We start from the raw sequence: 22,886 nt of genomic DNA, 5'->3' as shown, positions 1-22,886 counted from the left end.
CATTTTGCTAAAAGGCATATGATTGGGTCAGTATGTGTGTACTGAACTGTAACTTTCATCCTGAGATATAATAGTGAAAATGTCCAATGTTCAAAAAAAAAGGATAAATAAATGATTAAACGTTTAAGATGAGGAATAAACAGGATGAATAATTTGCATTTTAAATAGTTACATTATATTAAATATTTATCTTCTTTGTCCATAAAAATAAATAAATAAATAAAACTCCAAATCTACACTATTGCTCAAAAGTTTGGGGACAGTCATTTAAAAAAAAAAAATTTTTTTTTAAAGAAATCTCTAATGCTTACCAAAGCTGCATTTATTTGATTAAAGGGGAACTCGGTAACTCCAGCCTTGTTTTCTCAACAAGCTCCCCCTACAGCTGTGGGGCGTATATTTCACCACAATGTCGTAAAAAAAACTCACTTGCGGCCCCCTCCTCTGCTTTTCAAACGCTGTGCACTTTTTATTATCGGAGCCGGACAACTTTATCATGTGGAGCTATGTCTACCGAGGTGGGTAATACATCATACACAGTATCATATGGCGTGTGTGTTAACCTGATGTCGAATTGTAGAAAATGTCGAATTGCTGTAAAGCAGTTTGTGTTTCTCGCTCGTTCTCGCTTCTCACGAGACTTCCTATTTCCATCTTACCGGGACGTTAGTCCCCATGTTGCAAGGTTGGTTTTTCCGCCTAGGAACGCTGTGGGGAGCGGGGAAAGTCACAATTCTCACTAGAACAGGTTATTAAAGCATCCAAATGATTTATAAACGGTTGTATTCAGTTGAAATAGTTGCCGAATTCCCCTTTAAGTAAAAAACTGTAATATTGTGAAATAGTATTACATTTTAAAATAACTGTTTTCTATGTTAATATATATTTTAATGTTGTTTATTCATGTGATGTTAAAGCTTAATTTTCAAGGTTCAATCAATTCTTCCGTGTCACATGATCCTTCAGATATCATTCTAATATGCTGATTTGGAACTTAAGATACATGTCTTATTACTATCAATGTTGAAAACAGTTGTGTTGCTTTTTTTTTTTGCTACGTTTCTTCAGGATTCTTTGATGAATAGAAAGTTCAAAAGAACAGCATTTATTTAAAACAGAAATCTTTACTGTACAATTTGATGCATACTTACGGAATAAAAGTATTATATATATATATATATATATATATATATATATATATATATATATATATATATATTAACTTCAGACTATTGAAAGTTAGTGTATATACGGCAGTACCAACACTCATAGTTACCTGTGTTGTAGTAGTAGTCTGAATCTTCTTGATCTCTTTATCTTTGTCATCCTCTGATTTCTCTGTGTCTGATGTGGTGCTGGTAACATCTGCAGTGCTTTTTACCCCAGAAACCCCTGGCTCCAACTCTACAGCCACAGTCTCAATCTGCCCAGGGCATTTAGACAGGCTTTCCCCTTCAGGGGCATTGAAACCACTCAAAGTAGGCTGCATCTTAAAGCTGTCATCCTCCAAAGCCGTTGGGTTGGCGTCCAACTCTTTCGAGCTCTTGTTCATGAGAGCCAGAAGCCCAAGGTCTGCACTAGTGCTGGTGTGGACCTGAGGTTCCACTCCTGAGAGCGGAAGAGGTTCAGATGGTCCCATTTCAGGCAGCAGATTTTCCCCCGAACTGGTCGCCATCGTGCCAAAGAGGAAGGTGTTGTTGCTGGAGATGGCATCTTTTTCATCTGCCAGGGTGATAAGAGGACCTGAGCTCTTGTCTTCAAGGCTGGCTGTGGGTACCAGTACACTGTGTGCACTGCTGTTCAGCTTCTCCACCACAGCCGAGTAGACGTTATCAAGGAGAGAGTCCACTTCCACCAAGCCACCATTTTCTGTGACAGGTAGGAGGTCCATGTCGTCCATCTTCACCTCTGTGGCCTCAACCTTCTCAGCTTTAATATCTACAAGCAGGTCATGAACTTCCACATGGACACCTGACGCTGGGTTCTCCTCATCCAAACTCTTAGATTCAGACAAGAGGTTTCGCCCGGAATCTGCCGTCTCTGGTTCATCCGCTTCACTCTCAGGAGTCTGGGTTTGGGAATCCGGGTCCAGCTCTAGAGTGCCTTTGATGGCGGAAGCCTGGGCTGAAAGCCCCGAAATGGTGCTGACAAGCCCCTTCTTCCCTTTCTTAATGTTCTCCTCTTCCTGTCGCTGGTATTCCTCATACATTTTGGCTAAATATTCTTTGTGAGCCTCATATGTCACCTGCCAAACAAATCGACAAATTTAGGCTTCTTAAATGCAAACTCCCTAAAAAGTAAAAAAAAAAAAAAATATTGTAAAAATGTATAAAGCTCTGACAACGCAAAATATACTAATACTAAAATAATCACGAAATGAGTTTGGTTGTGCATTTGGATCCCTTTTAAAGTTGAATTGGAATACCAATCTATCTATCTATCTATATATATATCTATATATATATATATATATATATATATATATATATTGTATCTATCCATCCTCTCAAACAAGTCTTTGTCAAGGCCACATTTAGTTTGCCTTGATAAACTTTGAATTGCAATTCTGCATCCTGTTTGCTACCTCAATTTAAATCTAAAACTCAAATTTAGGAATTGAATCAGCATTTAAAGGCATTCTCAATTAAATTCTCACACTTATGGTGCCCACTGTACTCTACATGTGGATTATATCATCCATCTCTGCTCTCTAGATATCTTGAATCAATATTGGCCAGTTTAAGATTCTACCGCTACACGTTTGTTCAGCTGGTAAAAAACATCTATTTACTTTGGAGTGGGCTATGGAGAGTGTGTCCACCCACACACGCCAGCCGCCCCACTCATGCTTGATGGCGTGGTAGAGAAGAATCCGGAAGATGTTGTAAACCATCTCTGTGATCTTCTGTTCCTCTGAGTTCTTCGGGTTAATGTAGCTGAGAGAGAACATCCAGTCCTGCCAAACGGAACACTGCAGCAGACACCTGTCGCACCAGAAATGAGATGGATTAAGCTTGCGGCAGTCACTCGTGTTAAACCCTCCTCTCCTCCGCAAACATCTTTTTTTACATCCTCAAACGACACTCAAAGGTGGAACCTAATTCACAAACCGACAAGTAACACAAAGCAATTTCAGCCCCAACCTCCATTAAACTTTAGATCTGCGAGGTAATGCTAAGAATGACTGGCAGCTATTTGAATAACACCTGAAGCACTTTGTGTTATCCACCATCATTTTTTTTTCTCTGTGCATTGTGGCATAATAAATGGATCTTTGGGTGAGGCGGAATGAATTAAGCTTGTTTCTTTTGCTGAAACACTCCGGGTTGTAAGATTGTGGTAAGGATGGTTTAATTTCGAACCCATCACCATCTGCTATTAAAGAGATAAACTACGGCGTGTAAACCATCGCTACAGGATTAGTTTATCCTGAAATGAAAATTGGCATAATTTACTCACCCAACAATCTATCTTCAGTGGAAAACAAAATAAACATTTTTGAAGAATTGGACTTGTCACTTTGCAATGAAAATAAATTAGGGATTTCAAGATACAAAAAGGACTTCAATTGGATCAAAAGTGATCCATACTAATTCTGCATTATATTCAATGTCTCCAGAAGTCGCACGTTCGTTATTTACAAACAATCTGGACATTTGCACTGGATTTCCTTGGTTCATGTGCAAAGTACCAATGTCCAGTTTGTGTACAAAATGTTCCTTTGAGTCAAAGCTTTCACAAGTTCAGAAAGCAGATCAGAAACTTTTGGCACCAACGTTCTCTACAATCTATTTAATTATTGTGCATCAATTAAAAAACGTTACACAGGTCCATAGAGGACAAAAATGAAGACCCCTTAAAGAAGACCCTTGGCAGATTATTACTGAAGTAAAAATAAATTAAGTAAATTAAAAAAAGTTATATAGGTTTAAGTTTATGAAAATTATTTTATATAAAATATATATTTTATGAAACATGTTGAACTCTAAAACTGATAGAAATTCAAAGCAATACATCTAAACAAGTTGTGTTCCAAATTTGAGGATGATATCTCAAAAAATGAGCTTTCGGTAAGATTTGGTTTGGGGGCAGTAACAGATTTTCCCCATTGGATGCCAGCAAAATTCCACTGGTGCACACAGTGATTCGATTTTAGATTTGCAGTTGAGTTTTTCTCTCTCAAATATTACATGTTTTTACTGTATTACATGTATTACAAATAGTATATGCCGAAGCAGAAAATAGGAATAAAGCGATTATTTGCTTTATAGGCCAAACCTGAAAAAAATGGCACCATCTGGTAAAAAATAGTAAAAATTTAAATCGTGAACAGAATAAAAAGCCTCTTAACAAAGATTACATCATTTTATAGTTAAATGGCCCTGGAATTAAAAATTGCAGTTTTAATGGGTTTCAATGGGGATATTTTTGTCCAAAAGGCGCTGAGAGGAAGTATAGATTTTTTAAAGGTAATGGCGGTGAAATAGTAAAATTCCAATAAAAATACACACCTGTGCAAAATTTTATGCAGTTAGCATTAACACAGTGCAAAGTGGTAAAGTGATCAAAAAAGACAAAAATGTCCACAGGGGATGCACAAGGGCTTCTAACGCTTTTTGTAAACGAAGCTTAGTAAGATCTGTTCAAGAGTTTAACTGATTCTGGTTCTTAACTCACTGCCTCACATACATCTATTGTGTGGCTTCAGAAGAGTCATGTGAATCACTTTTAAGGTTCTCCTCCATCCTTTTTGAGGCTTGAAAGCCTCATTCCCCATTCGGTATAATTGCATAGAGAACAGTGTGAAGCACTGTCTTCATGATTCCTTTAGCATTGCACAGAAGAAAGAAAGCCACATTGGAACAACATGGGGATGAGTAAATAATGACACAATTTTCATTTTTAGATGAACATTAAATTCCATTAAAAGCAAAGACAAATGTCTGGTCTAGTTACCAGTCACTGGCACTTTGGAGCACTTTGGAGACGTAAAGACTTCATCAAGTCTAAAAAGCTTCTTGACTGGCTCACTGTAGAACGTAATGATGGAGATGATGAAAAGTAATAATAACAGCCAATTGAGATTTCAGCACACGCTGGGGGACTGATTGACTGCCGGATTTGTGATTGCACAGAGGACCCCTGCATACGGCTTACAAGAGAAGAAAAGAAAAACCAGCAGCCATAGGACAGCAGTGAACCTGGTGTGGATTAGCATGTGTCACGGAAACATCTGTTGTGAGAGAAACACGGCGAGGATTCAGAGGATTATTTAGCGTCAAGGGGGTGCCCATTAAACACAACAACAAGGGAGAACGTCACTTTTCTCTGCTCTCTTTTCTGATCCGTTCACTAGGTGGTTAATTGCGGATGGCCCGAGAAAGGAAGAGACCCTCACCGTCTGTTTTCACGGCTGTTACTGAAGAGCTTGATCATGTCAGAGAGGAAGAGACGCCGCACCTCCATCAGGTCTGCGCTGGCCGTGGAGCTCTTCAGCAGTGTGGCCACCACCTTGAGAATCACTGAGAACCACCGATAGAAGAACATACATTAATCACTCAGCCAATCAAAGCAGAGTTGTATCTGATTGACATAGATGCGAACCAATGAAAATGCACAATTGCCACAAGTGAGACGGGCTTCTCTATGTGTAGAAGCAAACATTTAATCATTCGCTAGTAAACGTTTAACTTCCACAGATGACAGTTAATGTATTAGGACCAGACCACAAAAAGAATGAATGGGCTGACAGAAAGAATTACTTGGGTTCTGGATCTTCACAGTAGAATCGGGTTCAGCATGAGGCTTGTGGACGACCTGTGTGCAAACCTGCTCTGTCAAAATCTAGACAGGAAATAGATCAGATGTTAATTCATCTGTGACATTACTAGAACAGATAAAGCATCAATTATTAAGATGGCTTAAACGTAAACTGAAAACTCTATTCAAATATTTTGTGTAGTGGATATACAATGGAACCAAGTAAAGCATAAAAAGTTAGAGATAAAAAAAATATCCAAACATCTAACTAAACTGCCTCTTGCAAGTTAACTACTAGTTACCTAAGGAAATGCTGAAATAAATGCCCTTTTCAGCTTTCTATAATATTATAAATATTTCATAATATAATTATATATACGATTATTTATATCAAAATAGTAATATGTCTAATATATTGTGCTCGCCAAGGCTGCATTTATTTAATTAAACATAATAATTATATTGTTTATATAATTATATTGTTAAATATTTATAATTTTATCATGATTTTGAATGACGGGGTTCTATTTTATATATTTTTTCAAATGTAATTTATTCATGTGATGTCAAAGCTGAGTTTAACATCACAGTTGTTTATTTTAGTTTTGTTTATTTTATATTAAATAGTATATTTTAGTACAACTATAATACTGTATTGACCAATCAGCATCCAGAACAGAACAATCTGTTTTATATTACCTCATATAGCGTGTTGTATGTAGTTATCGACAGTGTGTTGGAGTGCAGCATCAGTCGTTCCCCAAGAAGTGTGAAGAGACTGTTTGTGTGCATTATTTCCACCTTCCTCCTGTGACAAAACACACACACACACAAATAGAAAAAATACTGTAGTTGAAATGCCAACTTTCATACATCTCACAGCTAATGTCAAGCTAGCAGGAACAGGCCTTGATTGCGACAGAGCGTGGCACCTTTTGCATGGTGTCAGGTACCTTCCGGTTTCAGTCAGAATAACGAAGCAACCACCTCTGCGCTCTCATCCTGGAAGAGCTGTGGCTTTCACAATCACAAACTATCCAGCAGCACATCATTCTGAGGTACTGTCAAGATGCTAAGCCTCCTAAATGCAATCCTGCCCAACAGCAAGTACAGACAAATGGGGACTGTACAGTAAAATGACAACCAGGAAAAAGTATGTTTTAAAGTGCCTGTGAGCTTTCAGGATGATAACGATAATGATGACAAAAAGCAAATGTGGGTTGTATGTGCACTCTAGGCTAACTGCAGTACAAGTCTGCAAATGTCAGTGGGCTTGTAAAGTTCTAAAAACCACATGGTTGCGTTCATGTTTTTGTAAGTGTTTATTTAAGGGAAAACGTCTTACGCATGAATTTGCCCTCACACCAATACATTGTGTGTGTGTGTGTGTGTGTGTGTGTGTGTGTGTGTGTGTGTGTGTGTGTGTGTGTGTGTGTGTGTGTGTGTGTGTTTGTTTGTGTGTGTGTGTGTTTGTGTGTGTGTGTGTGTGTTTGTAAAATTGTAACTACATTCTGGCCTAAAAAACTACATTCCGTGACAAAACAACATAGAATTTGCAAAATTATGGTGTTTGCTTGTCTGCAATGACAACTCACTGTGAGAGAAATGCTGCAAGCGGAGTGATAGACTAGTAGAATATCTCATGCCTGGAAAAGGCTCTCAGACAATCAGAATTGAGAACAATTTATCGTGAGCTTAGAATTATACGGTTCTATCTCCACTTTTGGTCGAAATTGAGTTTTTGACATAATCTTATCCATTAGGTGTTTATTAATGCCTGTGTGATGTTATTTTTGTAAAAAAAAATATTTTGTTAGTAGTAATTAATAAAATAAAAAGGTTCCATCTCACAAAACAGCAGGGATGTAAAAAGTTTGATGCTCAATATCTCAGAACTACCCTAAACGAATAGAACTGTATAATTCTAAGCTCACGTTATATAAATGATTAATCGCAATTAAAAACATAAGGTTTTATATAAGTAGTAATTATAAGTTTGAATATTTTGTATTGTAATAATATCTCAGTTAATCTCCAAATGAATGTAGAAACAACATAAAGACGGTATATTTTAAATAGTGGTTTAAAGGAGCATTGCGGAAGTTCTGAAATTTCTTACCGTTACTGACACCAGTGGCCGTTAGAGAAACTGCAGCCAGTCAGTCTCATGCTCGTTCTCGGTGCACACGCTCGCACGCTCGTTGGCCGCACTAGATAAGGCTCTTTTCTTCTTTCTTTTTTACTTACGAGGAGTTTCCGTGGGTGTCTGGATTGTGCTGGAGGCTGGTCACTTCTTTCCGTCCGCAGAGTCCATTTGAAACACTACTGCTAGCGATTTCCATTGCCGTACGGATGTAAACCCAAGTAGACGAGAACGCGCATGACGTCACATTTTGTGAATTTTCAAGCCAATTCGGACCCGATTCCTCCACACACAATTGAGCCTACAGGCTGATAGAGGCAACCGTGGTGGACAGTAAAGGTGTCATTCTTTCTATTACAATATGGTTGGCTCATATATATACAAATGAAAACTCTATCTTAAAGATTTTTTTTAAGTAAAAACCTACACATAGCCCCTTTAATGGCATCTTTTTATGAATGAAGGCCTGTATCACTAATACTAATACAGCTACATGATGTATCAACTAAATAGATTTTAAACATTAATTATAGCCATTCAACATTACAGTGTAATTGAAAGCTATCAGTTTTTTTTTTTTTTACATTTATTAAGCTTCAAAAATATAACAACTTTTATTTTAAGTCAACTAAAAACAATCGCATAATAAATATAATATCTACCTGTGCCCATGTGAAATATACAGAAATTGAATAAAGTTATCAAAAGTGCACTGCATAAAATATAAATTAAATATAGATAAATCCCCTTTAAAGCTACAAAAGTTCTTTAGTCAAGAGCAGTGAGTAATTTTCTGTTACCTTTATTCTTTGATTAACATTTAATGACAGAGAGTATTAGTGGCTGCTGTCACTTTAAGATATGACGCTGCTGCACATGATGTGGATCTCACATGCGTCCCAGTTTCTCACTTTACTCTTTACATTAATTTAAGACTTTTGTTATCTAATTTAAGACGGCTCTTATGAGGATACTCTACAAAACAGACAGTTTTGCATAATTGTTATTTGCACGTTTAAGCGCGAAAGAACTTGATTCTAGCACGCTTTCTGTGAGTCGTGTGTGTGTCACATAAACTGGACATTCATAGACAGTGAGTTCTCTTTTGTCTTGTTGTGTTTGGATGGTTTAAAAGCATTGCATGAATAAGAACGTGATCACATACTGTAATATAACGCTAGCCAAAGGATGACAGGAAAAATGATTGCTATATATATATATATAGTTCAGTCATGAAACTCTAGAAGGCGCAGGCTGGTAGGTCCTTCTTTACATGCAATCTGCAAGCTACTGTATCACATCATTTCCACATGGAACAAGATGATTGGCCTCTGCTGATCCTGCAGCCAATGAGATTGCTTGCTCAACATTTAAATAGTCTGATTTATTTTTTGCTGAAAAGCTAGTCCTGAAGAGCACTTTCAGAGTTTCTCTGAAGTCCTCCACCTCCCCCAGCTCCACCTGCCTAGATCTGTTACGAAACTTATGTATGTCTATTCACGCAGCATATCTAACATGCTCACAGCAGGGTGTCTGTGTTTCCCTTTCAAGGGAACTCGAGCTGCGTTGAGACGCGGAGGGAACGCTCTGCGTGATTGCGTCGTGAAGCACGTGTATAATCAGTCCAATGGAAGAGCGAGACGTCATAGGCGGGTGACGTCATAGACCAGGAAGCTATAAAGCACACCTGAAAACAGACCGCGACAGCTTCTGCGCCTTCAGCAAGCGATCTGTGTATTCTGTCCTTGTCATATTTATTGTTGTCTGTCGAGTTGCAATATATATATTATGGCAAAAGAGAGCAAGCAGCTTTGTGTTGTTCCCTGCCCACGTTATATCACGGGTGGGGTCACACACATCAGCTTTTTGTTACTATTTGGGAGTGGAGCATGCCACAGTCAGTTCTCAAGGGGGCTGACTGTGAGCATTGCGAGAAGCTGTCCGTGAGGGGTTTTTTGGGGTTCGCAAACGGATCTGACAGCGGGGGTTGGGGTTGGGACGGGCTCCACCCTATCTCAGCTTTCACCTGCCGGATCCAGTGCAGGCGATTTCCAGTTCCAAGGAATTGGTGTCGTTAGTGTTTTGTTCAGAAAAATAGAACAAAACAAATAAAGATATTAAGAAAAAGGCAGATGTTTGAGTTTTCAATAAATGAATAAATAAGTCAGCTCATAACTCTGTTGAATAAAGAGGAGCTTTAAAAGGAGGTTTATCTAGTGCTGTTGCTCGTTAAATATTTTCTGGCCTGCTGAACATTATGAGAGTTAAAATAAAAAGAGTTTATTAGATGAAATATATCTAAAAACAGAAAAAACTCTGTATCTCAGCCTCCTCGTCGGGGACTGCCGTTTTCCCCTATCTCCACACCACACTGAGGTGTCGAGATCGTGGAATAAGCCAGTTTCTATTTTATGTGTTTAATGCCCAAACGTCTAACTATAGTAATGCTATGGGTATTAAGCATCATGGTGTGACAGTGCCTCGGGTTAAAGAGACGCTTGCTAGCTTTCTCTCTCCCGAGTCGGCGTCATCATTTTTAACCCCGACGTTACCCACCAGCCATCTTAAATAAAAAATTTTATTAGGCAGCGCTGGTGAGCAAATTATAAAGACATGGGTGAATGTGAGGTTGTCACTATTCGAGAATTGCGTCATGCAAAAACAGATAAACTATACTGGGGAGGGACGGTTTCGAGAAATCGTTTCTCCTCTTGGGGGGCGACTCTCTGAGGAGGGTCGCAGCACGGCCAGTTCGGTTGTTTTCCTGCTGGTGGCCACGGAGTGATATATTTATATACATATATATATATATATACATATATATATATATATATATATATATATATATATATATATATATATATATATATATATATACATATATATACACATATTTCAGGCATGGCTAGATTACTATAAAAGAGTTCACATATTCACTTTTCTTGAAAATATTTAGCTATTCGATCTATTTAAATGCTTCAGTTTGTTATATATTATAATAATATAATATGTAAACAAATTGAAGCATTTAAACTGATGTTATATCACTTCAAATACATCAATTCGTTTTTTTTATATTATATTATATTAGGCCTATATTTTATTATATTATAAGCCTAAATAAAGAATCTCACGGGCTCATTGCCATTAAAAACTTTGAAACCCCCTGCTAAAGAAAATATTGGAAATTCATAAGAAATAAACAATCATTTAACTTTGATGTTTTAATGCTTCCTGTACACAATTAATTGACTGTACAAAAACACTATATGTTTTTCCCAAACCATCTCAGTGTAACAGCTTACTTTTCTTTCATACTATATTCTATTATTGTAAAGAATTGAACTGTCCTGCAGAAGATTTTGTAAATTATTTTTCATAGGATTTCTTGGTAAAGACTGTACAGTTAACAGCACTGTGAAAAAAATATCAGGTAACCTAAAATGTGCTTCATTTAGTGACTTCTTAATTAACTGCTTGTTTTTCAAAAATATGATTTAATACGAATAAGTTACATCAAGGGTCAAATAAAATAGAAACGCCACATTCAAGTTAAAAGTTACAACTGAATGTTGAAACCATTGTGTTTCTACGTATGCTGTACAGGTCAGGTATAAAGAATATTTTTGCTCAGGTGGCGAAATATGTCCGCCCAATAGAAAAAAGTTTTGCTCAGCAAGAAAAAAAATTAGAGGGAACATTGCTCGGGACCAAGGGGTTTTCTCCGAGGGGAAATCCGTTTTCGCATGATCAAGGTCGCGCGGCTATGCCTTCGTGCCTCAGTCATGTCGAAGAAACCTTGGTTCCTCGCCCAGGGCCCAGTGCTGGGGGCTTCTTGTCGACGCGTCACGCTATCGACGGATGCTTCCCTCACAGGATGGGGGGCGGTCATGAGTGGCCGCTCGGTGAAAGGTCTTTGGTTGGGGCTCATGGCAGTTGCGTCCAACTTAGTTACTTTTGGCCTTCTGTACATGAGACCCCTGCAGTGGTGGCTCAGGACCAAGGGGTTTTCTTCGAGGGGAAATCCGTTTTCGCATGATCAAGGTCATGCGGCTATGCCTTCGTGCCTCGGTCATGTGGAAGAACCTTGGTTCCTCGCCCAGGCCCAGTGTTGGGGGCTTCTTTTCGACGCATAATGCTATCGACGGATGCTTCCCTCACAAGTCGGGGGCAATCATGAGTGGTTGCTCGGCGAAGGGTCCGGACAACACACTGATGGTCTCGTATATCAGAGCAGATATCCTGTTGAGGCAGGGGCTGTGGCCCGGGGAATGGAGACTTCACCCCGGGGTGGTGGAGCTTCTTAGGGAGAACTTCGGTCAAACTACAAGTCGACCTTTTGCATCTCTTGTACAATGCATTGCACTTGTGGTTCCCCCTCACGCATCCAACTCCGCTTGGACTGGATGTGATGTAATAGGTGTGGTTGTCGCTACACCTATACACTTTTCCCGATATCTTTGCTCCTGGGAGCTCTGGAGTTGTGGATACTGTGGGCTCGGCCTCTGAGTGGGCCCAGCTCATAGATTCAGGTCTCTCGACCGAGGTCGTGGAGACCATACTCCAGTCTAGAGCTCCCTCCACGAGAAGACTAAATATGCTGTTCTCTGCCTGGTGCAGAGAACGCCTTCTGAATCTTGTTTCTGCCCTGTTGGTACAGTACTTGATTTCTGTAATGAAAGTTTCTTTGCTGGGTTGTCTCTGAGGAGAGATCCTTAATTTCGTCTTCTCCGAGGTACATGAGGTACCTGCACGTACTTGGATTTGCACCTGGTTTGGTGGTAGTATTTCTTCACCCCAGGTCAGGTTGTATTTCTAGGTCCCTACTAAATGTGCGGGTCATTTGTGCTCCAGGCCTTCTGTCCTCTACCTTTAATACCCCAGATCAGGAAAAACTTAATCTGTTATGCCCTGTCCGGGCTTTGGAAGCATATGTCGACAGAGCTGCTCAGTGGCATAACTCAGAACAATTATTTGTCTGCTTCGGGTAACCTAAGATAGGTTGCCCTGCATCTAAACAGATAATGAGCAATTGGGTAGTTGAGGCTATCTCACTTGCTTATGAAGCGGCCGGACAGCCTTCAACTATGGCTGTTCAGGCCCATTCTACAAGGAGTATCGCTGCCTTTAGGCTTTAATTTCGGGTGTTTTCCTTCAGGATATTTGTAATGTGGCAGGCTGGTCCTCACCACATACATTTGTTAGATTTTATGACCTAGACCTCTCCACTCCTGGGGCTAGGTTGCTTGCTTCTTAGTGTGCGCAAAGACTTCACACAGAACGGGCATTTGTCTTTATGGCGTAGTGGGTATGGGGTTCCCACCGCGTCTCAACGCAGCTCTTACGTATGTAACCCTGGTTCCCTGAAAGGGAACGAGACGCTGCGTTCTCCTGCCATACTTCCTGCATGCCTTGATCGACTTGCTTCAGGCTTATCAGAAGCTGTCGCGGTCTGTTTTCAGGTGTGCTTTATAGTTTCCTGGTCTATGACGTCACCCGCCTATGATATCTCGCTCTTCCATTGGACTGATTATACACGTGCTTCACGACGCAATCACGCAGAGCGTTCCCGCCGCGTCTCAACGCAGCTTGAGTTCCCTCTCAGGGAAGAGAGGGAGTAGCTCTGCAGTTCTCTTAGGAGTAGCTCTGCAGCAGAAGCATTAATTATCAACAGCAGCAGCCATATATAATCCTTCTGTATATTAAATCACATGCTAAATGTATTTAGAGAGTTGTTATGATTGAAATATATATATAATTAGATAAAATTGTAACTTGAGGTGACTTCCGTTATACCACTCATGCCTACATAGATACACACTCACAAATATCAACATACACAGTCACACACTAGTTTAAAGAAGAGGCTTATCTCACTATAGGTGCCTTTCTTAACAAAAGCCCTGGAGCCATTTAGAGAATATTTCTGAAGAACTTTCTGAAGACATTACTGATGAGGACTCAGTCCTTATGCAACCACAAATTTCACCTTGTCGGATTCACTTATATCTCTTGGAAGACTTTGTATGTGAAAGTGACTCTGGAAAAGAGAAGAATGGATGTACTCACTTGTGACCTAAGTGTTTGAGAAAATATGCCAGAACTTTCAGAGCCTGAACTCGGATACTTTCACTCTTGGAAGCCATAAGTTTGTACACCACCCTGGAAAGAAATTAAATTTAAAAAAAAAACTAAGAGAATGATTGTGATTTAATTAATTAAATATTATGTTAAAAACAGGAATCAGAAGGAAAGTTCCAAACACTTAACTTTTTCAATTAATCAAGTGGCAGATTAAAAAAATAAACAAAAAGAATTTGGCAGACAATAATAAGTAATACTTGAGAGGAAATGGCATTGTGTAAACCACCATGTAGCTGTTCATCAAAGTCATATCAGTTATTTTTAACAAATCCCAAAACTTTATCAAATCCATCTATATTTCATTAGCTTGAGATGCAGGGTGTGAGCTTTATCCTACTTGTCAGAAAATAAATTTAGAAATAAATTTATAATGAAATCCAATTCCTATGTCGAGTCTTGTGAATAATTCATGATTGTATCAACTCCATCATGGGAGACGAGATGAAATATAATGAAGTTTAACTCTGAGTGGAATACAAGGCTTTTTACCGGATTCCATTCCTCTGGTCAAATGCAGGAATCATGGAGGCAGGGTGCTCAGAGATGAGGGCCACAAGCAGCTGAAGAACATCATGGAGGTTCTCATCCTGAATTGAGTAAAAGCATAAACATACATCCTGCATTTAAAGGGGTACTTCACCGCTGGTAAAATGGCCTTTCAATAAAACATAATAAAGCATGCACACACACACACACACACACACACACACACACACACACACACACACACAGACACAGACACACACACAGACACACACACACACACACACACACACACACACACACACACACACACATAATATATATATATATATATATATATATATATATATATATATATATATATATATATATAAAATGCAACTCTGTGTTGAATTTTATTCCAATCTCGAAGCACATGGTATCAGTTAAAAGTTTCTGCAGGCCTAATCATTTTTAAATATGACTATTTTCTACATTTTAGAACAATAGTAAGTTGAAAACTATTAAATAATGGAAGTATGGACATGATGTAGAGATCAAATATTAAATAAATCAAAACCATCTTAAATTTGAGTTTCTTCAAAGATGACACCCTTTGTCTAGATTTGAGTTCAGCTTACTTCATGAGGTGCATTCTGGGATGCTCAAACAGTACAGAACAAGATCAAGTGTACACACCACTGTTCAAAAGTTTGGGAGTTTGGGGTCTGTAAGATTTTTAAATGTTTCTGAAAGAAAACTGCATTTAATAGATTAAAAAAAACAGTAAAAAAATAGTATTGTGAAATATTATTACAATATAAAATCTAAAGAATTAACAGTAATTTATTCCTCTGATGTCAAATGAATTTTCATCATCATTTCTTCCAGTACATTTTTTTGTTTAATTTAAATTTTTTTATTTGTAATTATTTACACAAAAAATGCACAAAAAGATTGGGTTTCGGAAATGTGTGTAGTCTATAATCCACTTTAAAATGACTAAAGATTAAGTGCAATAGGAAGTCGTTGAGTCACTGATTAGAATTTATTTTCAGTCAAATCTTAATTTAAGGAGTGTAAAATTGGGCCCATTTAAGAACATGAATGAAGAATAGGAAATGTTCTAAAACAGATATATATCAGATATATGTATGAACACTGTAATATGGTGAAGACCCACCTCATGCATGGTCAGTAGGTAGTTTAAAATACTTTGAAGCTCATCTTCTTTAACACCTCGGTCCTGACGAATAATAATAAAAAAGAAACGTCAACAAAAAGCTGAGCTGTGCTACTTTTTGCAATATGCTGTTGTTAAACACCCAACTGCACTTATAAGCTGCTACTTCCATCAGCATGCTGACAAAGTACAAATGGCTAAAAATAACAATGAGTTAAAATTCAGTGAGGCTGTTTGCTGAAATTAATGTTCACAGCAAATTTGGGTCCTGACTTTTACAAGCGGTCTCTTATTATTTGGTAAGCAGCGTGAACTGTCCGGTTGGAGCGGTGCTGATGAATGCACACGATTCCCATTACTGCCAGAGCACAGGCAGCTTGAGAGCTGATTGTTGTTTTGCTTGTGCCTTGGCCACCTGACAGATTTCTTGATATGTTAGCACTGGTCTGAACAAGTGTACACTTTTTCCTACAGTCCTGTTAGGAAATTGTAAACAGCTGGGGCTGGCGAATGAGAGCGAAAAACCTGCCAAAGCAACACCCCTAGAGCTGTTGTTCTCTATATTTTGGTAAATCAATACAGGCACAAAATGAAAATGAATTGATTTTACTAAACTGTATTAAATGTAGTATTCTAGCAGGTTAATATAGTCTTGATACAAAAAGTATGGTATGATTTGGGACAGATGTCAAGTCATTCTATTGTTTATTATCATTTGTCTGCATATGCTACATATTATCCAGTTACATGTGGATACATGAAATGATGCTTACCTTCAGTATGAGCTGTTTGAGGAACAGCAGCATGAAGGCTCTGAGGGAGGTGATCTCTTTCTGCAAGGGCCGAGGACCGTCTGCTAACACAGGAGTCATAGAGGAACTGTTACAACAAACCGCACTACATCTCAAAAATGTCATGTTTAATGTTTCACAGATACTGGCATTAAATTCATAGTGAGAGTGTCAAGTGGAGAACCGTGGCACGGACAAGAGCTTCTGCCAGCCGAGAAGAGCGGAGAGGTCAGAGCTCTCAGAAGAAAAGCTAAGCCCTTATTAACTCCAGGCGGGAAGACAGCTAGAGCTCAGCAGGCAAAGGTTCATTTCAGTAACATCTGCACTCATTTCAAATCCCTGGACACCCTGATTTTACTAAGCAAGACATGTTCCTGGGTCAACATTTTGTTGATCCTGGAACAACATTCCAGTCCAAAAACGTAGTCCTCACCTAAACTAATCCTACACATTAACATATCCCTAAAATAAGAGGGAAATTATAGGTGTAGAATCACCTAAACCTGATTGTAAGCCTAAACTAAACATGAAATGTTAACTTGTCCTTTAAATCTGATTGGTTGATTGGAATGTTTAACCAGGAACATTTTTGGTAAAGTGATGTTCACCCTGATGTTTCCAGAGCTCCTTTTTAGTCCTTTTTAGACGTGTGTGTGTGTGTGTGTGTGTGTGTGTGTGTGTGTGTGTGTGTGTGTGTGTGTGTCATGCCATTTCCAGTAAAACAGCAAATGGAAATCTGAGCATAAAAAGAAGAACAAATTGATTAGCTGTCATATTCACAGATTCATCTCAGGAGGTCTGATCACCACCACTTGCTATTACACTGTCTAAAATGATCAATTCTTTCTCTATTCATATCAGCAGCGACCAGCAATTTCGTTTTGGTTGAAAAAGTGACGCCTTTAAAGGTTTCATTCTTTGGATTGTAAAGCACAATTAAGCAACTGGAGCTGTTTTTACATTTACAGATCCATTTCCAAAAACAGATCAGCATCTGCAGTTTTAATCTCACTACATATTTCTGAATAAATGGATTCAGTCCAGTAACCCATGATAAAATTCTGCTAAACATTCATTGAATATTAAACTGAATATTAAATAATTCCAACATTCATCGGATAAACACATTTAATGATAAATGTTACATAATATAAATTACTTCCCTGCAAGTTTTTCTTTTGTTTTCTATGGAGGCTTGTTTCCACCACAGAATAAAAATAAAAATAAATAAGATAATTTACATCTCACAATTCTGACTTTTTTCCTCAGAATTGTGAGATGTAAACTAGCAATTGCGAGTTATAATATCAGAAATGAGAGATATAAACTCGATATTGTGTGAGTTAAAAAGTCAGAATTGCATGATATAAACTGACTTTTGACTTATTTTCTCGCAACTGCGAGAATCTCGCAACTCTTACTTTTTCCCGCAATTCTGACTTTCTTTCTCGCAATTGTGAGTTTATGCCTCAAAATTCTAAGAAAAAAAGTAAGGATTGATAAAGGTCAGAATTGTGAGATGATTACCTTTTATTTTTTATTCAGTGGCAGAAACAAGCTTCCATAGTTTTCATCCTAGTTTCTGTCTTTTGACAAAAGTATGCTTTAAAGTTTGTCAAATTATGTCATGTTATTTTAACAATTGTAAGCAGACATCTGCAAAATGCTCCACACAAAAAAAAAAATGAGTACTGAATTATTAGCTATTTTTATTTTAAGTTACTGCATTGTGAATTCTCTATGCTTTAATAGACTGCTATTACTGTTTTAAGTGTTAAACCTATTTACAATATTGTGTTACGTGTATCGGGCTGTAACAGCAAAGGTGTATTCTCATTTGCGTAAGATGCATTTGAGTGAGCTACTCAACACACTAGTAGTTAATTAGCTCCGTTTACCAGTGTTCAAGACAGCTCAAGCGGGTTTTAGTTATCGCCATGATGCATCTCTGTTGGCATTGTATTTGTAAACCTTTAACATTTTCATCAATCATTTTATTGATGAGATTAGCATTGCTTTTATTAAACAGATTAGCTAGTTTAGTTTAAGAGTCTGCAATTGATTCTCCATTGTCTTAATCCTTCCTTCAATGTAAAGAAAGCCGTTTTTAAAGAGAGATCATGGGATGTTATCCACCTGGTCCATAAGATGACTGATTAGTGTACATTGTTCTGTAAATATTTGATCATATGTCTCTCTAAAAAAGAACCCAAAAAATCCAAACAAAATAAAATATTCCCTATAGCCCACATTAATCTGAACAGCCATTTCAGTACTAAAATTAATATTAAAAGCGTAATTTCATTGGTAAACACCAAAATCTGCAATCTAAGAGACTTTGGACCAACTGGGCTAAAAAATGGTGTATCTCCAAATTGAGGGGAAAATGTATTTTAAACAGCGGATCTTTAAAACTGGATCTCATTAGGAGATCAACTTAATGATTCAAGCAAAACTAAACAGATCAATAGAATGACTGATATCTCTTTTACTCAATAACACTTTTTCCTGCACCATTTCAATGATTGTGAATATGAACACTCACGGCAAACACTGTCTCTTATTTGCAAAGAGTAATGAATCTGGCATGGTGTCAAACAGATAATCAATGCATATGTACTCTCACAGTCTCCCTACGCAGTGCACTATCCTTAAGATCAGCTTAAACAGCAGTGTATGTGGAAGCTCCTTATCAAAATGGATCTGTGGGACATATACAGAAGTGAAATTAAAAACCATCCCTTCCGAGGGTGTATGTATTAATGCGGGCCACAGTAAATATACAGTAATTGGTTCTGGAGTCATACTACGGCTTATCTTCTGAAGCCAGGAAAATGGGAAAACGAAGCCAAAAGAAGAATTTATTCAGCCCCTAGAGTTTTCCACAAAAGCTTTCACACAGCAGAAATGGACTTGGGTTTTGACCGGCTAAACATTAACAACGGTGATTAACTGTGTGTGTGCTCGAGCATTTAAACACCAAAACATGTTTCTGCGCAATTACATGAACGTCAATGCTGTCCCAAATAAAAAGAGAACTTTCAGAAATAACGTTTTCATAACATTATGGGAACGTTATTAAAGTTATTCAGTTGGCTGGGATTGCAGTCAGAAGAAAGCTACATTTTCGCTAGTTAGTTAAAGTCCCCTTGTGGTGAAAATCAAGCTTTTAATGTTGTTTATTTGTCAATGTGGTGTCTTTCAAATGCTTTAAGACAAACCATGTGCAAATTCAAAAGTCAGCACCATTGCTGAGTATTTTCTTCTTAAAACTGCAGTGGAAAAAAAGACAGTCTCAAAAAAACGTGCAACAAAAAAAGCTACATGAACAAAAACAGAACCAATGTAATAGCACAGACATCCACAGACAGCTCTATCAGTGTTTTGAGTACTGAGGTTTGTTACTGCCACTTTAAATGCAAGAACTGAAGTAATGCACAACAGGACTTTTTGCTGTGCTTGATATTTCTTGAGGGAGTCTTTCTATGCATGTCTCTCAAGACACTGGTGAGAAAAGGCTGTCTGTGCTATTGAAAACAATGGGCAGGAGTGATGCATGACTTTAATTTGTGAATGTGTGTGTATGTGTGTGTGGGTGTGTGTGGGTGTGTGTGTGGGTGTGTGTGTGAGAGAGAGAGAGAGAGAGAGAGAGGTTTTGTGGTTAGCTGATGTTGCTCCAGTGTAAAACAGAACTCTTTGTTGCAGTAATTGAACACTTCATTATGTTATACTGCTTTCTCTATAACCCATCCCTTTGTGGAAAAGACAAAAAAGACAAATGAAGAATAAATCAATGCAGACCGCCACATAGAATTACCTACTTGGCAAGCCAGAGACAAATTCTTTTACATACTTTAGGAGAGCTCCTCTAGGACCTCTTCACCTGGTCTGTCTGCGAAACGTGTTTGAGTGTTTCTGTGTGTGTCGCAGAGGTTTAAGTTTCATGATTGTGTGGTAATCTTAGCACCAGCTGCTTTTCAAGATAAGATAGTCCTTCATCTTTTGCGCTTGTGTGTATATATGTGTATACAACGTGCTAGGTTCTTTAGATATTCATTTAGTTTTAATCACAATCTGAAAAGATTCTGTGCTGTTTTATGAGCCTGAAGAAAAAGTAATTAATTATCTAAGTCACAGTACTAACAAATCTGATATAGCAAATACTGATACTGATTTCCAAAGATCTATCCATGATTTAAAGGAATATTCTGGATTGAGTGTAAATTTGTTATTTAAAAATACATAAATTATATATTATTTTTTATTGGGAGTATCACTTCCGATCATTTTAGTGCATTCTAGCTATATAAGGTATTTACATTGTTACAAATTATTTCTGTTTCAAATAAATACTTTTTCCTTTGCAGTTTCTTTTGACCGAAGAATCCTGAAAATTTTTTTATCATAATTTCCAAAAAAATAAATAAAAAAAGCACAACTGTTCAATGTTGATAGTAATAATAAGTGTTTCCCGAGCAGCAAATCATCATATTAGAATGATTTCTGAAGGATCATGTGACACTGAAGACTGGAGTAATGATGCTGAAAATTCAGCTTTGCCATCACATGAATAAATTACATTTTCAAAGAAATTAAAATAGAAAACTAATTTTAAATTGTATAATAACATTTCACAATATTACTGTTTTAAACTTGTTTTCTTATTAAATAAATGCAGCCTTAGTGAGCATACGAGACCCCAAACTTCTGATATACACCATAGATGTTGACAGAGGTTCGTTTATATTAACTTGCCCAGAACATTCTTTTCAGGGTAAAAACAAAAGGATGATTCTGGCACATAAATGAAACATTATTAATTTCAAATGAAACTCTATCTGCAAGAGTGATGTACTACTATGCTTCCACATCCATAGACAGGACTACACAATTTGAATAAGCTGTAAGGGTCTTTCTGGCGCCTGGCGCTCTCAAAACCAGCATTGCCCAATAGGTGTAAAAAAGTGAGATTGAGCCCTTATTTCAAAACAAAACAAAGCATATTTGGCACAACCCATGCTACCCTTTCCACTCATGCTCCATCCACGCACCAGCCAATTGCAGCAATCTGAATCTGTTTGTGTGTAATCGAAACTAGGCTCAGGGGTCAACAACACAAAAAAGCTTCAGCAAAATCAGTAATCCAATCCACTACGACAAATTACAGGCTTAATCGTTTACTGCTTTGTGAAAAAAAACATCACGCTCTCTAATTTTTCAGTGGAGGGTTTTCTGCCTATTTTATTTTAAGCAAAAGAGAAAAGATGGAAGGAAATTGTGGAGAAGCAAATCGCAACAATCTGTGAAGATTTGGTATTACCATTACTTTGATAATGAATTACTCTTTCTTCAGGCTCACCAGAATAATTTTAGATTGTGATGAAGCCAAAATGGATATCTATAGAACATAACATAGTAATAACACACACACACTCATTATAAAAAGATTTGTATCTTGAAAAGCCATTGGCAGAGATAATAATACACCATGCATTCGATCCTACAGCTTCCACATGAGCACCACAGCTCAACTTCTCCAAAGAACATGTAATTGATTAGCTTCGTCAATTAGGCCCTGCTGGTAGATACCACTTTGCAGGTGGTATCATTTTGGAGCCAGTACATAGAACACACATCCTGACCTCAAAACGAGTGATTCGTTCACAGAATATTTGTGAATTATTCAGAGGACATGAAACTCTAAAATATTCTAGCTGTAGGTGCTTTCAACTTCAGCGGGAAATCAATGCAGAGAGAACAGTGGAAGCTTTGCCATGAGGAAAAGAGAGACAAAACATAATAGAGGAGAGGAAAAAGAAAGACTGTGTACCTAAAAGGTTGTTATAAGACAGGAAAGAATAGGAAAAACAAGCATGGTACAGTTAAAAGTCATGATCTATAAAAAAAGGCTGTAAGAGATGAAAAGGAAAGCATATGTTCAACCATGAAAGGCTAGTTGCGAGCTGCCCATTGTGAGCCATGTGAAATTCAGAAGACTAGTTCTAGTGTCTCACAATGTGGGTTATTATTACTCCACTGTGCTCTTTTATACCTCTACGGAGAGTGTTTAAAACATGTTTGAAAGGATGGGAAAGATAAATTGTACCCAATTTCAGAGAAAAGTGCGGGCAGTTACAGAGCTAGCTTTATTCAACAGTACTGCTCCTCATCAATAGCAGCGGGCCATACAGACACTTTTAGACAAAGTGTAAGATTGAATGCTGGTGACAGTGTTGAGCTTCATTAAAATTCACTCTCAGAAACTACAGACTGTTTATTAGACCAGGGTGAATTTGATGCTGGTGTCCCTACTAGGGTGCTTTTATTTTATATTAATTCCATAAAAAATGTGCCATGTTTGCACCTTGTGTATAGTCTAAAACCCTGATTCATGTAATTTAAT

General features: G+C 37.8%; 1 protein-coding gene across 17 annotated transcripts in view; it reads right to left on the bottom strand.

The window, feature by feature from the left end:
• nbeab (neurobeachin b) overlaps window positions 1-22,886 on the bottom strand; it is a 292,102-nt gene that overhangs the window by 167,070 nt on the left and 102,146 nt on the right. For all 17 annotated transcript variants that reach the window (XM_077208039.1, XM_077208041.1, XM_077208040.1 and 14 more), the window contains 9 exons: window positions 16,466-16,545; window positions 15,693-15,755; window positions 14,537-14,634; window positions 13,973-14,065; window positions 6,460-6,568; window positions 5,763-5,844; window positions 5,399-5,522; window positions 2,792-2,984; window positions 1,277-2,245 (listed from right to left, as the gene is read on the bottom strand). In XM_077208039.1, coding sequence (XP_077064154.1) covers window positions 1,277-2,245; window positions 2,792-2,984; window positions 5,399-5,522; window positions 5,763-5,844; window positions 6,460-6,568; window positions 13,973-14,065; window positions 14,537-14,634; window positions 15,693-15,755; window positions 16,466-16,545 — 1,811 coding nt within the window. The remainder of the gene's footprint in view (window positions 1-1,276; window positions 2,246-2,791; window positions 2,985-5,398; window positions 5,523-5,762; window positions 5,845-6,459; window positions 6,569-13,972; window positions 14,066-14,536; window positions 14,635-15,692; window positions 15,756-16,465; window positions 16,546-22,886) is intronic.

Source organism: Siphateles boraxobius, unplaced genomic scaffold (genome assembly GCF_051911475.1).
Source record: "Siphateles boraxobius isolate OS27281-9 unplaced genomic scaffold, OSU_SipBor_1 6, whole genome shotgun sequence".
Classification (NCBI taxonomy): Eukaryota; Metazoa; Chordata; class Actinopteri; order Cypriniformes; family Leuciscidae; genus Siphateles; species Siphateles boraxobius.
This window is presented reverse-complemented; position numbering and strand designations above follow the sequence as displayed.